The 18,185-nt window shown below is 45.4% G+C and overlaps 3 protein-coding genes across 3 annotated transcripts; 2 read left to right on the top strand and 1 right to left on the bottom strand.

Annotated features, from left to right (window-relative positions):
• Window positions 1–218: 218 nt before the first annotated feature.
• LOC139198305 (receptor-like protein 7) lies at window positions 219–1,148 on the top strand. The gene has a single exon (XM_070826807.1). The coding sequence runs from the start codon at window positions 219–221 to the stop codon at window positions 1,146–1,148; it is 930 nt and encodes a 309-aa protein (XP_070682908.1).
• Window positions 1,149–3,051: 1,903 nt separating this feature from the next.
• Window positions 3,052–6,115, top strand: LOC103428722 (receptor-like protein 7). The gene is made up of 2 exons (XM_070826806.1): window positions 3,052–5,034; window positions 5,228–6,115. Exons 1-2 carry the CDS (start codon window positions 3,052–3,054, stop codon window positions 6,113–6,115), a joined length of 2,871 nt encoding a protein of 956 aa, XP_070682907.1.
• A 7,230-nt stretch (window positions 6,116–13,345) lies between these two features.
• Window positions 13,346–16,872, bottom strand: LOC139198304 (uncharacterized). Its single transcript, XM_070826805.1, has 3 exons — window positions 16,344–16,872; window positions 14,422–15,866; window positions 13,346–13,408 (listed from the first exon to the last, which is right to left on the bottom strand). Exons 1-3 carry the CDS (start codon window positions 16,870–16,872, stop codon window positions 13,346–13,348), a joined length of 2,037 nt encoding a protein of 678 aa, XP_070682906.1.
• Window positions 16,873–18,185: the final 1,313 nt, after the last annotated feature.

Here is an 18,185-nt window from a genome sequence, read left to right as displayed (position 1 = left end):
AATTGGATACAGTGATTTTAAGTTCTACCAAGTTGAGAACATATCCTGATTTCTTGAGATATCTACCCAATTTACACACCTTGGATCTTGCACAAAATCAAATTCATGGAGAGATACCAAACTGGATTTGGGGGCTCAAATTGGTTAGTTATCTAAATATTTCATGCAACTCCTTGGCAAGTTTTGGTCCTTTACCCAATCTCACTTCTGCTCTACGAATGCTCGACCTTCACTCTAACCAGCTTCAAGGGCAAATCCCAGTTTTCTCAGCACCTACAATGCAATTTTTGGATTACTCCAGAAATAATTTGAGCTCTGGCATACCGACTAACATTGGTGAGTTCTTGACGACCACCAAACTCTTCTCACTTTCAAGCAATAGCCTCCACGGCATCATTCCGAGATCGTTGTGCAATCTGTCAACGCTTGAGATTCTTGATCTGTCCAATAATTCACTCAGTGGTATGATTCCTGAGTGCTTGACTACAATGAAGACGCTTGCAGTGCTTAATTTACGGAGAAACAACCTTACGGACAACATTTCTTACAAATTTGATGAGCATTGCAGTTTAGAAACTCTAGACCTCAGTGGAAATCAAATCAAAGGCCGGCTTCCAGAATCTTTAGTCAGCTGCACAAAATTAGTGGTATTAAACCTTGGGTACAATCAGATAATGGATACTTTTCCCTGCTATTTGAAGAGTGTTTCCACCTTGCGAGTCCTTGTTCTCCGATCCAATAAATTCTACGGAGGCATTGGATGTCCGAGTACCAATGGCACCTGGCCAGTGCTTCAAATCATAGATGTAGCTCACAATAATTTCAATGGCGAATTACCTGGTGGATTGTTGACAACATGGAAAGCTATGATGGATAACCAAGCTGATGCAAATCACCTTCAGTATGCGGACACAGGCTTTGCTGTTATTTACTATCAGAACTCGGTAACAATTGTGAGCAAAGATTTGACGATGGACCTGGCAAAGATTCTAACTATCTTCACCGCAGTTGACTTTTCTGGCAACAAATTCCATGGACAAATACCTGAAGAAATTGGAGAACTCAAATCATTGTATATTCTCAACTTCTCCAACAATGCTTTCACAGGTGAAATCCCATCATCGTTGAGTAACTTGGGAAACCTCTAGTCTTTAGATCTCTCAGTGAACAACCTGAGTGGGCAGATTCCACCAGAATTTTCAAAACTCCATTTCCTTGCATTCATGAACCTCTCAACCAATCACTTGGTTGGCAAGATCCCAAGCAGCACTCAGTTTTCAACATTTCCAAAATCTTCCTTCGAAGGTAACACGGATTTATGGGGGCCTCCTTTGACAGCATATGACAGACCACCGATGTCGTTGCCACCAATGTCAAATGGAAGTGATCCGAATTCTGGCAGTGAGATTAATTGGGACATTCTAAGTGTTGAAATTGGATATTTTGTCGGCCTTGGAGTCGTCATCGGGTCACTCGTGTTTTGCGAGGGATGGAGGAACTGGTATTACGAGGCTGTGGAGAACATGTTCTTTAAGATGCTCCCTCATCTGGACAAAAGAAATGGTAATCGGATTCGCGGAAGACGTGTCTACAGAAATCGATCCATGGGGAAGACATTGAAATGACGATGGTAATCGGACAAAAGAGATGTTCTTTTAGATGTTATCTTTTAAATGTTTTTTGTTCTTCGCTTTGATTTCATGTTTATCCAGAACTTCAATTCAGTAATTTCAAAAGTTCATTTCAGCATTTTAGTTTCGTAATTTAGATTTAGTTTCTGCTTTGCACTTTAATTTTTATTTAGATTATTTTAGTTCATAATTTGAGTTCTTTATCAAATCAATCCCCACGACCAGTACGTTCGAATTGATACGATTCATCATACACACCCATATCACGTACCACTCCATGGATAACCTAATCTTCTCACCATATCCATCACGTCACGTGCGAGTATCTCGACGCTATCGATTTCTTGCCCATCACAAGAACATTTGAATTCACCTATCACCTCACAGTGACCTGTAACACATTTCACCGTCAGGCACGAAGAACCTACGACCGTGACGAGTTTCCTCCTCAGTCACAACTGTTTTGAGAGAAGTCAGACAACCGCAAATTTACAACCAGGATAAAAGTTACCTTTCTGAAATCCTTCAGGTTGATGGGGATGAAAGCTGCTAAATTTACAACCAAAAACCCTCAAACTTTAAATCTGTTGGTAGTTAAAATTTAAAACACACAGCGTCTTACAAATGGATGATATGTAAGTAACATCTGCATACCACCAATGCAGCTTCTTCGTCGTGATCCATGGAGATTGTAGCTTCCAGGTGCCTGAAGGGGTAATTTTTTTAGGACAGTATACTTTCAATTCACACTTTCTCCACACAAAAAAAATTGATTTTTTTTCTCTCTAGTGCTAAGTTAAGGTTGTATTTATACCATTATCTTCTCTCAACTGATAAACATTTAGTTTTTTATGGTGTACTAGATCTTGTTATAAGTCCATGGCCGGCCTGAGGGTAGTCAAGATAGGCGCCTCAAAGAATTTATATGTTGGAGTATGATAAATGGGAAAAAAAAAAGAGTACTGCCTTTTCAAATTTTGTTGGTGAAGGCTCTGTTACTTGCATCTTCTATCAAATTCTCATGGCCGGCCTTGTATAAGTCCCCCACACAAATTAAAAGGTATTGGAAAGCTTGGATCAACATTGCAGTCCCTCAATCAAAATCCAACCCAGACACCCGGAAAAGGACAGTCAGAAAGAGATCGAATACCTGATTGATACTTTGATACTTTATAAACTTAAGTTGATGAGCATCATCTTACCAGGAAAATTAGTAAACTAATTAACTTTAGTTAATCATTCTTCTTTTGCCTTTTCACATTTGTTTGTATTGCTTTGTCTGTTTGGTTAGGTATAAAAAGGAAAAGGTTTTAAATTGAAGCCAACGCGCAAATGCCATGAGATTAAAACCCACCACATCAACATTCAAACCTCCTGCATATTTCCTTCATCTATCTTCTGCTCCAAATTTTACCACAGAATGAAACTTTTGCTCATTTCCTTTATGTTCTTGATCGGGACTGTTACTCCAGCCGAAAGCAAGTGCAATGAAGATGACCAGTCATCGTTGCTCCGCTTAAAGCAAAGCCTTAACTTCAATAATTTTGCTTCCACCAAGCTTGTTACTTGGAATGCAAGTATCGACTGCTGTTCTTGGGTCGGAGTAAATTGCAGTGCTAATGGCTATGCAGTTGGTCTGGACCTCAGCAAGGAACGGATCCTAAGTGGGATTGACGACTCCAGCAGTCTTTTTGATCTTCAACATCTTCAAAGCCTCAACTTTGCTGATAACGGTTATCACCACTCTCAAATACCATCTTCTATCGGAAAGCTTGCAAATTTGAGGTATCTGAATCTATCCCATAATGGTTTTTTGGGGCAAATCCCAATTGAGATTTCGCACTTGACAAGGTTGATTGTTCTTGATCTTTCTGAAACTAACTTAAAACTTGAGAACCCCAATTTAAGCATGCTGATTCGGAATCTCACAGAGCTTGAAGTATTATATCTTGATTCGGTAAACATATCAAGAAAAAGGAGTGACTGGTGTCAAGTAATATCTTCTTCACTTCCAAAGCTGAGGGTGCTGAGCTTGTCCAGCACTGGTCTTCTGGGACCTATTGATGACTCCCTTGCCAAGCTTTCATCTCTATCCGTGATTCGATTGGATTATAACAACATATCTTCTCCGGTTCCATCATTCTTCGCCAATTTTTCGAACTTGACTTCCTTGATTCTCCATAAATGTCAGTTGTATGGAACATTTCCCCAAGAAATCTTCCAGATATCTACACTACAGCATATTGACTTGTCCTCCAATCGGCTGCTTCAAGGTTCCTTGCCAGAATTTCCGAACACTGGATCTCTTCAAACTCTGGAATTGAGCTACACAAGTTTTTCGGGGTTATTGCTGGACTCTATTGGCAACCTCAAAATGTTGTCCGTGATAGATCTCTCAACCTGCAATTTCTATGGATCAATCCCAAAGTCAATGGAAAATCTCAGACACTTGTATTATTTAGACATGTCAGACAACAAGTTCAGCGGTTCCATTAATTCCACTCATTGGGAAAACCTTGTCGAGTTGAAGGATGTTGACTTGAGTTACAACCTGCTTGTTGGAGGCATTCCATTATCTATGTTTTCTCTTCCCCTGCTGCAAACATTATACCTTTCCAACAATAAGTTCTCGCATCAGTTCCATGAGTTCTCTAACGTCTCTTCTTCTAACCAATTAAGCTCCTTGTTTTTGGATTTCAACAATCTCGAAGGGCCAGTACCGATGTCTATTTTTAGTTTGAGAGGTCTTGAGTATCTTTCACTTTCTTCAAACAACTTGGAAGGCTCGTTTCCTCTAAGTGGTCTTCAGAAGCTGAGAAATCTGACTTTTCTTAATCTTTCAAACACCAGCTTGTTCATTGATCATACCGGTACCAATTCCTCATATTCATCCTTGCCTCAATTGGATACAGTGATTTTAAGTTCTACCAAGTTGAGAACATATCCTGATTTCTTGAGATATCTACCCAATTTACACACCTTGGATCTTGCACAAAATCAAATTCATGGAGAGATACCAAACTGGATTTGGGGGCTCAAATTGGTTAGTTATCTAAATATTTCATGCAACTCCTTGGCAAGTTTTGGTCCTTTACCCAATCTCACTTCTGCTCTACGGCTGCTCGACCTTCACTCTAACCAGCTTCAAGGGCAAATCCCAGTTTTCTCAGCACCTACAATGCAATTTTTGGATTACTCCAGAAATAATTTGAGCTCTGGCATACCGACTAACATTGGTGAGTTCTTGACGACCACCAAACTCTTCTCACTTTCAAGCAATAACCTCCACGGCATCATTCCGAGATCGTTGTGCAATCTGTCAACTCTTGAGATTCTTGATCTGTCCAATAATTCACTTAGTGGTATAATTCCTGAGTGCTTGACTACAATGAAGACGCTTGCAGTGCTTAATTTACGGAGAAACAACCTTACAGACAACATTTCTTACAAATTTGATGAGCAGTTTAGAAACTCTAGACCTCAGTGGAAATCAAATCAAAGGCCGGCTTCCAGAATCTTTAGTCAGCTGCACAAAATTAGTGGTATTAAACCTTGGATACAATCAGATAATGGATACTTTTCCCTGCTATTTGAAGAGTGTTTCCACCTTGCGAGTCCTTGTTCTCCGATCCAATAAATTCTACGGAGGCATTGGATGTCCGAGTACCAATGGCACCTGGCCAGTGCTTCAAATCATAGATGTAGCTCACAACAATTTCAATGGCGAATTACCTGGAGGATTGTTGACAACATGGAAAGCTATGATGGACAACAAAGCTGATGCAAATCACCTTCAGTATTTGTACAGATTCTATCCTGGTATTTACTATCAGAACTCGGTAACAATTGTGAGCAAAGATTTGACGATGGACCTGGCAAATATTCTAACTATCTTCACCGCAGTTGACTTTTCTGGCAACAAATTCCATGGACAAATACCTGAAGAAATTGGAGAACTCAAATCATTGTATATTCTCAACTTCTCCAACAATGCTTTCACAGGTGAAATCCCATCATCATTGAGTAACTTGGGAGACCTCGAGTCTTTAGATCTCTCAGTGAACAACCTGAGTGGGCAGATTCCACCAGAATTTTCAAAACTCCATTTCCTTGCATTCATGAACCTCTCAACCAATCACTTGGTTGGCAAGATCCCAAGCAGCACTCAGTTTTCAACATTTCCAAAATCTTCCTTCGAAGGTAACACGGATTTATGGGGGCCTCCTTTGACAGCATATGACAGACCACCGATGTCGTTGCCACCAATGTCAAATGGAAGTGATCCGAATTCTGGCAGTGAGATTAATTGGGACATTCTAAGTGTTGAAATTGGATATTTTGTCGGCCTTGGAGTCGTCATCGGGTCACTCGTGTTTTGCGAGGGATGGAGGAACTGGTATTACGAGGCTGTGGAGAACATGTTCTTTAAGATGCTCCCTCATCTGGACAAAAGAAATGGTAATCGGATTCGTGGAAGACAATGAAATGACGATGGTAATCGGACAAAAGAAATGTTCTTTTAGACTTTATCTTTTAATTGTGTTTTGTTCTTCGCTTTGATGTCATGTTTATCCAGTACTTGAATTCAGCAATTTCAAAAGTTCATTTCAGTATTTTAGTTTCGTAATTTAGATTTAGTTTCTGCTCTGCACGTTAATTTTTATTTAGATTATTTTGGTTCATAATTTGAGTTCTTTATCAAATCAATCCCCACGACCAGTACGTTCGAATTGATACGATTCATCATACACACCGATATCACTTGCCACTCCATCGATAACCTAATCTACTCACCATATCCATCACGTCACGTGCGAGTATCTCGACGCTATCGATTTCTCGCCCATCACAAGAGCATTTGAATTCACCTATCACCTCACAAGACCTGTATCGCGTTTCACAGTCAGGCAGTCAGGCACGAAGAACCTACGACCGCGACCAGGAGTTGGCACTCGGACAACACACACATTAGAAAGACCAAGAGATCCCGAAATCCTCAGCTTGTTGGCCGACACCGATTTTGAGATCTTTATGTTCTTGATCATGACAGTTACTTCAGTCGAAAGCAATTGCAATGAAGGCTACCAGTTATCCTTGTTTCCCTTGAAGCAAACCCTTACCTTCAATTCTTCTGCTTCCACCAAGCTTATTACTTGGAATGCAAGTATCGACTGCTGTTCTTGATCCGGAGTAACTTGCAGCACCAGTGGCTATGCAGTTGGTCTTGACCTCAGCCGTGGATCCATCATTCGTGGGATTCGCAACTCCAGCAGTCAGCTTCGATCTTTAACATCTTTAAAGCCTCAAATTTGCTGACAACGAAGATTTTAAATCTCAAATTCCTTCTGCAATCGGAAAGCTTACAAATCCCAGTTGAGATTCATTGATCGAGTTACTTATTGACTGCTCACTCATTCAATATTCTATATGCTCAATCCCTCTGCAACTTATGCCAAAGGAAAATCCGTAACAAATTTCTCCAACACCAAAGATTCATCTTTTTGCAATTGACAGACAGCAGGTATCATATAATATTTTCAGTACCAAGTCCTGCGTCAGCTTTCAGGCCACCTTGTAGTGGTCCATCTCAAGATTCTTCGACACCAAATGAGGAGGTTGTGCATGCGATCGGATTATGTCATCATGCTTTGTAGAAGTGGTGGTCACGAGAACAAATGAAGGTGGGTAAGCAGCCAAAAAGACTTTTATGTAATGGGATGCTACTGAAGAGACATGTAATGTAAGTCTCGCATAAACAATGATTTCAATGCGCGACTAATGTATACACCCCGGATTCGCCGAAGTGGCATCTCAGTTGACGGTCTAGTATTTTCCTTTGTAGTATTAAAAAGTCTTAAGTTCGACTTACATGAATAATAAACTCGATGCATAATTATTATAATTCAATTATTGTTTGGCCTACCGTAAATTATTACACCTTAAACAGAATATCATTGTGTCAAACAAAATGTTAGACGAACTTTATAAAAAGCAAGCTATGAGCAAACAACTGGGCCTTACATATGTAATTACCCTTGTTTGTGTTTTACCGTTGATCTTCTTCAATTCTTCCAATCTGACGGCCGAAAATTAAAAGGGTGTGTGAGAAGTAAAATGGGGTGTGTAGATATCACATCCCTTATTGTTTTGCATGTCCTGGTATGAACTATGAAGGTTCGTGATCATGAGTCCTGCTCTCTTAAGGTATTCATTTCAAAGAGATGTGAGGACCAAATGTAAACTAGCCATAATATTATATTAGTTTATATCAAAATGTTTAAAATATTTGACAACTTAATAAAGTAAAATAGGAAAATAAATTTTCTAAAGGTTTATAGATTTTAAGTTGGTTTTGTTTTATTAAGTTGTCAAATATAATAAGTGTTTGATTCTAAACTAATATAATCTTATGGTTCATATATATTTCGTCCTCCGATTTTGAGATCTTCATGTTCTTGATCATGACTGTCGTGATCATGGCCCTACTCCGATATAGTTGACCCAAAAAATCATGAATGTGCAAGTGGAAGTGGGACTAACATGCTAAATACAACATACACTAGGAAGGTTATTACATAAGCTGTATTGAATTGAGATTTTGAAAGATTTAATGGAAGTTACAAATTTGAGTTAATTTTCACCAAATCTCACCGGAAGAAGGTGAACGAGATACCTTTTAAAAATGGAAATATTTTTGTTCACCATCACTAAGTGTTGACCCTAGAAACTACAAAGCCTACGTGGCGCGCATGCCGAGTAATTAATGAGCTAACTACGTCCTTCGGTGAATGCGGGGCGTGCCAACTCGTCAGCCGAGCTCGGCCGAGGAGTAAATTTGTTGATGTTGCGTTGGGTCGCGCTACTGACTTCTGCGTCTTGCGATTGCAGCCGAGAAAGGAACACGTCTCGGCCTCTTGGGCTCTCAAACCTGAAGACAAGGTTACTATTCTTACGAAGTTCAATATCAAATTCGGCTTTCAATGTACCGAATGTAATAATTGTAACACCTCACTTCGCCGAGAAGGCTGATGAGATGACCTCGACCAATAAGGATTTAGAAACCCTTCTCGACCGGGACTTGGGTAGGTAATCAACCGTTCTCGCCGCAGTGCTGTTGATGCCAACGGAAGATACTGCGAGACCGATTAACTCTACGGTGACAGAGCTATCTATGCCGACTTAAGATATCACCGGTTGCTTCCACAGTGCTGTTGATGCCAACGGAAGATGTGTCAGCGAAAAAGGAAAAAGAAAAATCACAAAGTTGTGAGAATTTGCGCAGGGCAATTTTGTATTGATTTGCAGGGGGTTTGAAGGATGTGCAACCTCTTCTATTTATAGCAATGGCTCCCCCCAAGGTCGAGTCAAAAACCTACTCGGACTAGGTTTTCTTCCCCTGATCAGCATCAACTCGACCAGTCCTACCTTCACTAGGACTGTGAACCTAGTCCCTAACTGAGCTGGATTCACTTTCGGGTCCTGCCGAGACTCCCTATTGCACTAGGATTCGACCTCTTGCGTTATGACCTAGCCGACCTAGGTTTGGAGGCCCACGTACTGAACGATCCATGGTATTCTTGTCGCAAGGCCATCCGGGCCGAGAATGACCCTACACTCGGCCCAAACTGTTATTTTGGGCCCAAACATTGCCCCCTCGCTTCTGAGGTCCTCGGCCTGAGTTCTTTGGCCGAGTTTCGGCCTTGAAGAAGCGAATCTACCACCCAGAACCCTAATGTCCGAGTTCCAAGGCGCATTTATTGAACATGATTGCACGATCTTGATCCTGCTAACCAAACTCGCCACGTGGCGTCCTTTAATACGGCCAACTCCAATGATGACGTCCAAGGCGTGCGGCTGCCTGAACCGTCGACATTATGACTACTACCTCAAACCGCGAGCCACTTCCTCAGTTCGTGAACCTACTTGTCATAGTGCAGGCGTCGAAACGTCTTCCGCCATTAATTTCGCCGTCACACACAATCGTGCGCCCCCAACATCTGAAACCTTCGGTCTTCTCAACTGCATTTCCCAAATGTTCATCATGATCAACGATTCTTTCGGTCGATTTTGCCCCTTTGTTTTGAATTTCAAACGATTACCCTTCCTGCCAAAAGCCTATAAATACTGAAAATCTCTCATTCGCACTTTACGCTCCCAAAACTTTCTGAAAAACTCTTGTTCTTATTCTCCAGCACCTTTTTTTCCAAGTCTTCGTTTTCAAATCCCTAACCCAGACAATCCTTTTACGCCGTGCCTCCTTCTTACAATGGCGTTCTTCATCTCCAAGCTTTCCAGGGAGTGTGACCAACATCAGAAGATTCTTGATCGGAGCTCGATCAAGACTATACGTTTTGAAAATGACATGAGCACTCAGCACCAAATCCTGGGTCCTCTCTTCAAGGCTGCAATCCCACCGACCATCACCGGCCTTCTCCAGGAGCACTGCCTAACACCCTTGCTCCAAGGGTTTGAATGGTCGCGATGGGATGCGGCGAAACCCCAAGGCTCCTGGCCCTCGACGACTACAACCTGGGCAGCCTGGGTTGTTCGAATGGAACGACTCTTCGGTGAGCAATGGAAGGCCCTCGGCATCTACGACGCCATCCTCCTCTCGCCCATGGAAATCGTCTTCGACAAGGAGCTTCTCCTAGCCACTCTGTGCTTCTGGTGCTCGGCCACCAACACAGTGGTTCTTCCTCTTGGTCCCATTGGTCCCACCATCCTGGATATCACCGCCATTCTGGGGACTTCGGCAACCGGGATCCCTGTCGACGCGACCCTCTCTGGGCACCCGTCGAATATCGATCTGAAGACGCTTTTCAACCGTCGAGCCTTCGAGACCCTGAACCGTGACGGTCACATCCCGTCGAAGGAAGACATTCAAAAGCTCCACAAGAACTTCTGTAATTACAACACACTCTATCTTCACTTCGCCGGCCGAGGAGAAGAGGACCTGCGAGAGGGAGAGCATGAAGCCTTCCTCTTCTATTGGTACAACAAATACATTTGTTGTACCAAGTCAAACAAGTGTTTGGTCGAGAACATGCCGGTAGCCGAAGCCCTGGCTAGTGGTCACGTCCTGGCACTGAGTCCCAACATTCTCGCCCAACTTTTCCGTTGCCTGGCCGAGGCGACCCTCCACAAGGTCGACCCACACCAGAATGGTCCCCTCTGGGTCTTCCAACTCTGGTTGCAAGTATACTTCGCCTCCCTTCGGTCGGCCATAGCTGACTTCTCACCAACGGAGGCTCTTGGACCTCAGCTGGCTTCCCGACCAACACCTCCTCATCAAGCCGAAGAGGTATTTCGGTACCTCTTCGCTCTCGACGACTTCTCCAACGACGAGTTCCTGATATGTCGTCATCGAGACTATCCTTCCTCCATCAGGCTGCCTACCTCTACGTGGGGCGCGGAGGAGGACGCCGATCTTCGCCAGACCTGGGGGTCGTTTGTGCTTACTCGCGACCTCCCTCTCGGCTGCGATGGGAAACGGTCGGGTTGGGAAGTATATCATCCGAACTTCCTTGCCCGACAACTCGGCTATCTTCAGGGCTGCCCCGTCCCCCTTCTCACCTCCCGAACAGTCCTAAGCCGTGGACGTGAACCTCGTTCCTCGGAGAAGGAATGTAAAACTGCCGCGAGGGAGTTCCAAGAATACTGCCAAAAATTCCGCCTTCGACCGGCCACCCCAGAAACCCATTGCACCGACACCTTCGGTGAGTGGTGGGAAAATTACACCCAGGAGTTCTTTGGTGCGCCGGTCGAAGATGTGATGAGCAGACTCTTCGGTGACCGACCTAAAAAGGCCTCGGCCCCCCATACTCAAGGTACCTGTTCAATTTTCCTCTTTTCCTTCGACCTTGCATATTGATTTGCCTTACTGAATTGTCTTTTATCTTCTTAGGTATTCGGCCCTTGAGAAAAACGGAGGCAGTTGTCGCTGCCCTAGCCAAGAAAAAATCGGTCGTGGCCAAAAAGGACAACCCCGCTGGTCGGGCCGTGCTGATCAAACGGCCTCGCCAAGGGGCCGAGCCGGCTGTCGAGCCTTCCCCGCCTGCCAAGCGGGTCAAAAAACTGGCGAAGAAAGGTACACGGGAGATCCACGTCATCTCTAGTCACACTACAAGGACGACGACTCCCAGTGCTTCCCCTTCTCCAGCCACTGGCCAACCCTTGGTCGAGAAACAGCCGGCTTCGGTCACAAAGACAGCGCAGGTGCGGCCTGTCTCTGTGGCCGGCGCACCAGTCGCACCTCCCTCCGTCGAGAAGGCACCTATCCCACAACAGGCGGTCTGTACGACCGAGGGAACCTCCCCAAAAAATCCAAAGCCCTCGGTCTTCGTTCTAGAAGAGAGTGAGGGGAGCGACGAAGTCCCGCTGGCACACCGTCCTCATCTTCGCCGACAACCTCCTCTAGTGTCTAAGACGGCGGTTCAAGCCGGCCCTTCCACGGCTGATCGCGGCAAGCGTCCAGTCGAGGAACCAATGGTGGTGGCTGAACCCCGTGCTCCCTCTCAGGAACAGGGTGTTCCTGCCTCCGAAGTGGTTGTCCCGGTCGGCCCTTCCACAGCCGACCATGGCAAACGACTGGTCGAGGAACCCGAGCCAACGGCGGAATCACCCGTACATCCTCAAGACCAGGGCTTCCACATTCCTCCGCAAGAGGCTACTTCGGCCTTCGTAAGTATCTTCTTACGTCTTTCCTTGATTGCTTTTCTACTTTAGAATTCTAAACGAGGACAATACTAAATGTCAGGTGCCCTTACATTCTTTTCACCGCCAATTCTACGCGCCGAAGGGCGTTATCTATATTTCTTGGCCGCCTCAGTGGCCATCAAACGTAGATAACCTCCATCGGCCGCGTGAATTGAGAAGCAATCTGAGACACTAGGCTCGGCCATTGAGTTCTTTAGGTTCGAGCAACGATCCTGGGGACATGGCCGAGGTCTCATCTCGGCAGGTTAAAAAACGAAACCTTTTTGCTATTCTTGTCATGATTTCCTTTAAGCCTAACCTTGTTTTTACGTGCAGGCTTCGTGGGAGGTCGAATTCAAAGCCCTCCTCTCCAGTACAACTGCAGAGTCCGGTCCTTCGGCCACTCCGACTGAAGCTGCCGATCCAAACGCTTTAACCCAGCTGCGAGAAGTTCTGTCGCTCTCCGCGTCGCAAGTGCTAGAGCGCAATGGTCTTGATCGGCTTGGCGTATGTCTAAACGATCTTGGGGCCGACGGTCGCCTAAGTGGAGAGGTCATCGTTCGGGCGTCGTCTGCCTTGGAGCAGGTTCGGGAGACATTTAGTGTCTTCCAGACCGCTCTAAAGGCCGAACAGGATCTACAGGCTGCCAAAGCCGTTCAAGACACTCTCCGCCCGAAAATCGATGATCTGAGGGCAAAAGGAGAAGTACTAGCCGAGCTCGATCGTCAGATGGCCGAACTGGCAAAACGTCGGTCGGCCATTGCTTCCGAGCTTGCTAAAGACTTTGAGTCGGGTGGAAAGGATTGCCTCACTGAGTATGCGGCTACAACAAAGCGGGTCGAGCGGTTGAAGCTGGATAAGAAGAATCGGCAAGCCGAAATGGTCATGGCCGACGTGCAGTGGTTGGAGTTAAAGGCCCTGCTCAGCACCCTTTTACCTTCTTCCCCTTGAATGTACTTAGTTTTACCATGACTGACTTAGCTTGTACATGCTCATCAATCTTAATGAGATGATTTTGTTTATTCTCGCATTTCCCACGTTACCGGGTAGTACTTCTTCAAAACTTCCCATTGATCGGTAATCTGTGAACTACACCGGTTCAGTCTTTAAGATGATACGCCCCTTTTCCGTATACTTTATGCACAATGAACGGCCCTTCCCAATTCGGCGACCACTTGCCGAACCTAGGATCTTTTAGTCCTACGGGCAACACCGTTTGCCACACTAGTTCACCCTCGCCGAATGTTTTCTGTCGCACCTTTTGATTATAGGCCCGCTCGGCAATCTGTTTTTGTGCCACCAATAAGTTATAAGCGTCAAGTCGCGCTTCTTCCAAATCTTCTAGTTCCTGTCTCATGGACTGATTATATTCGGCGCTAGACAAACTACTTTGTTCAATTAATCACAATGAATTTATGCTCAACTCGACTGGTAACATTGCATCGTGTCCGTAGGTTAATGCGTATGGGGTTGTCGCGGTCGCCGACCGGGGCGTCGTTCGGTATGCCCATAATGCCTCGTTCAACTTCAAATGCCACATGCCAGGCCTTTCTTTTATTATTTTTTCGAGGATACCGATCAACACTTTATTACTTGCCTCAGCCTGCCCATTCGCCTGTGGATAATACGGTGTGGACTGTTCCAGCCGAATTTTCAAATTTACCGTGTATTCTTTAAACCTTTCGGCTGTGAAGATTGTTCCATTGTCGGTTATGATCGTTTCTGGTACACCGAACCGGGTCACAATGTGTTCCTCCACGAAGTCGCAAACCTCTTTAGATGTTAACTCGGCATATGATTTTGCTTCGACCCATTTAGTAAAGTAATCAGTTGCGACTATTATCCATGCATGCTTAGCAGCTCCAGAAGTCGGCATGATTTTGCCGATTACGTCCATGGCCCATCCTCTAAACGGCCATGGCTTAATGACCGAATGTAGTGACTCGGCCGGGACCCTTTGTATAGGCCCATGGATTTGGCACTGTACGCATCCTCGTGCAAACTCGATACAATCTTTCAGTATTCTCGGCCAAAAATAACCGTGTCGTCGGAGTAGCCATCGCATTTTTTGTCCGGATTGATGAGCTCCGCATACCCCTTCATGAACCTCTGCGATCGCCCGAGCACTCTCTTGAGGGCCGAGGCATAGCAGTAGTAATCCATCATCCCCTTTTCGATATAACTCGTTTTGGTACGTGACATAGTTCGTGGCGTGAACTCGTGTCTTGCAACTATGTTTTCTATTGGGATTGTCAAGGTACTGCATAATGGGCTTTCTCCAATCATCTGGTGTTGCCTCGACGGTACAAACCTCTATAGTATCTTGTCGGTCTAACAATGAAGGTAAAGATATGACTCGAGTGCGTATTACATCGTCGCGCCGGAAGATTTGCTGGTTGACCAAGGCCGGGTATAATTGTCGTAACACCGGTATTTCTAGGCCTAGCTTGCCCCCCAGGAGTTGTGCACCAGAGGCAATTTGAGCCAACGCATCTGCGTCGGTATTATGGATCCGGGAAACATGTTCGAACGTAATACCGTCGAAGGACTCGGCCAAATAGCTGGCAACCATGTGGTAGGGTGCTAGGGTACAACTCATGCAGCGAAAAGATCCATTAAGTTGGTTGATCACAAGCTCAGAGTCGCCGAGGACGAGGGCACGGGTGGCCCTCAAGTCATGAAGGAGGCCAAGGCCGATGATTAAGGCTTCATATTCAGCCTGATTATTGGTGCAGTCAAAATCCAACTTAAGCGAAAAATACCAACGATCGTGCTTAGGAGATTGAATGACAACTCCAACACCGGCCGAGGATGAAGTGCTGGACCCGTCAAAATACATCGTCCAATAGTTGTCGCGTGTTTCAACCATGCCGATTTCGACATCAGTGTCCCCAAAACCATAGGGGGAAGGATGTTGAGCCAGGAAATCGGCCAATGCTTGGCCTTTGACAGCTTTCTGAGGCACGTATTGTAGGCTAAACTCGGACAACGCCATCGTCCACTTCCCAATTCTCCCTTTTACGATCGGTCGGGTAAGCATGTACCTGATGACATCGGTCTGGGCAATGACTTGTGTGACCGACGGAAGCATGTAATGCCGGAGTTTAGAGGCGGCGAAGAACACGGCAAGACAGAGCTTCTCCACGGCGGAATAATTGATCTCCGGTGGATTAAGATTTCGACTAAGGTAAAAAATAGCCTGCTCTCGCCCGACATCATTGTCTTGGGCAAGGAGGCAGCCGATGGACTCTTCAGCCGCCGAAATATATAGCTTAAGAGACTTACCGTGCCGGGGAGGAACCAAGACAGGTGGGTTCGTGAGGGAGACTTTGATTTGCGTAAACGCCGATTGATGCTCGTCGTTCCACACAAATTTATCAGAATCCTTGAGTTTTAAGAGTGTAGAAAACGCTTTCATTTTTCCTGCCGAGTTGGCAATAAATCGGCGGAGGAAATTGATTTGTCCAAGTAAAGACTGGAGCTGTTTCTTCGTCGTTGGGGGTGGGGCAGCGATGATTGCGCGTGCCTTATTCTCATCGACTTCAATCCCACGATGATGTACAAGGAAACCAAGAAAATTCTCGGCCGATACACCGAAGGCACACTTGGCAGGATTCATCTTGAGGTTGTGCTGACGCATGCGGAGGAAAGCATGTCGGAGATCATCCAGATGTGTCTGTCGGCGTTTAGATTTGACGACAACATCGTCGATGTAAACTTCAACGATGGTGCCAATTAAATCATGGAAGATGGTGTTCATCGCCCGTTGGTACGTGGCGCCGGCATTCTTGAGGCCGAATGGCATGACAACCCATTCGTAAGTGCCGAGTGCCCCCGGGCAACGGAAAGCAGTTTTGTGCACATCGGCTTCGGCAATAAATATTTGGTTGTACCCGGCATGTCCATCCATAAAGGATAAAATCGCATGATTCGCCGCGGCATCGATTAACAGATCTAAAATCGGCATTGTATACTCATCTTTGGGAGTTGCCATATTCAGATTTCGAAAATCGGTACAAATGCGCAGTGCACCATTTTTCTTTAATACAGGGACGATATTCGCCAACCATTCGACATATCGAGCTGTCCGAATGAATCCGGCTTTCAAAAGCCGAACCAGTTCGTCCTTGATACTAAGTTGTACTTCGGTTGAGAATCGACGAGATGGCTGACGGAAAGGTTTAAATCCGGGCTTAATACGTAATTCATGCTCGACCAGAGTACGATCTAAGCCGGGCATTTCATGATAACTCCAAGCAAAACAATCTTTGAATTTCGTAAGCAAGGTACGAAACTCATCTTTCATTCGTTGGGGAAGTAAAGCACTAATAAACAAAAACCGTGGGTCATCGGCCGTCCCAACATTAATCTCTTCTAAAGGGTCCTTAACTAGGGGTCGATGATCCTCGAGCTCGGCCGGGGCAGCTCGAATTTTATCAAAAGATAATACAGGCCTATTATCTCCTTCAGCAAGGAACTCGACGAGGTTGACGCCCGAATTTGGTTGTTTAGATATCGTATACCAATGGGCCAGCAGTCGTTCCATAGTAGATGAAACCGCGGCCCTGCGTGTTTCCCGATCGGTGTCAAACATCAGCTTCGGGGAGGAAGTTGGCTAATCCGAGTCTCGCCGAATCCTGCTGGACAGTCTCGGCGCCAACCTCGATAGCTTTCTGAACGGAAATCCGAGTCGGTCGTCCCTCTTCATTGAAACCTTGCAAAGTAATGTAGCCGACGTGATCGTCATAATACCGTGCTTGGATCATGTTAGCTTCGAAGGGCTGGCTATCGGCCGGATGAACAGTGACCGATTTGCCATCCCAAAAGACAAGCACTTGGTACAATGAGGAAGGAATACAGCTGGTTTGATGAATCCAATCTCGACCGAGCAGCGCATTATACTCGGTTTTGGAATCAACCACGAAAAAGGCGGTCATGTGGGTGCGACCGGCAATATTCACAGTTAACGGAAGTACACCTTTGGTGTGGGATTTGTCGCCGACAAAACTACTCATAGTGATTCCTGACGGAATAAGCTCGTCATTTGAACGGCGTAAGGCCTTCATGATGTTCAGAGGCATGATATTGACGGTAGCTCCACAATTAACAAAAACTTTAGAAACTGGATACCCCTCGATGTGGGCCGTCACATACAATGGCTTCAAATGGTGAAGCTTGGCCGACGAACGAGGGAACAATTCGGCCAAAGCGGCCTTTAGACTATCATCTTTTGCTGTTGATTCGCCTTCAGCAATCGATACAAAATCAACATGGCCGGGTTCCTCGGCAACTACATCTCCATCGAGGAAATTTGGTTGAGCCGTGCTTGATTGAAAATTGGCAGGTAACACATAGACCATACTGATTTCCATATTATCCAGGACTGACGGGCCCATCTGGTCAAGACCCTCCTCATTCGGTTGGTCGGCGACTACGGATTCAGTTGTCGTCAAAGTCGGACAACGAGACTCTTCTGTCCCTTCTTCAATGACGTCAACCGGCGGAGCTGCTTCGGCGACAGGTTGGTTCTGCGTGACCGCCTCAGGTAAGGTTGAGATTGACAGTGTACTTGGGATCAGGATCAGGACCTGAACCTGCTCCTGGTAGTGTAGCCGAGCATCCCTAGTGTCGAGATAAGCATCCAGACGGGCAATACGTGCGATTTCATCGGTCGTAAGGCCGAAGAGAGAAACCGCTGAAAATACTTCAAAGTGATATCGCAAATATTGAAGGTCCTCCAGCGAGAAAGGAAGGTCGGCTGCATTGATATCGGTGTACGGGTCGACTTCAAATCCAAGGACACGAGCTTCTCGGATGTGCTGGAACCTTGCTTTCAATCCTGGATCTAAGGTCTTCTAG

The sequence above is a fragment of the Malus domestica genome, chromosome 08, assembly GCF_042453785.1.
Source record: "Malus domestica chromosome 08, GDT2T_hap1".
Taxonomy (NCBI): domain Eukaryota; kingdom Viridiplantae; phylum Streptophyta; class Magnoliopsida; order Rosales; family Rosaceae; genus Malus; species Malus domestica.
This window is presented reverse-complemented; position numbering and strand designations above follow the sequence as displayed.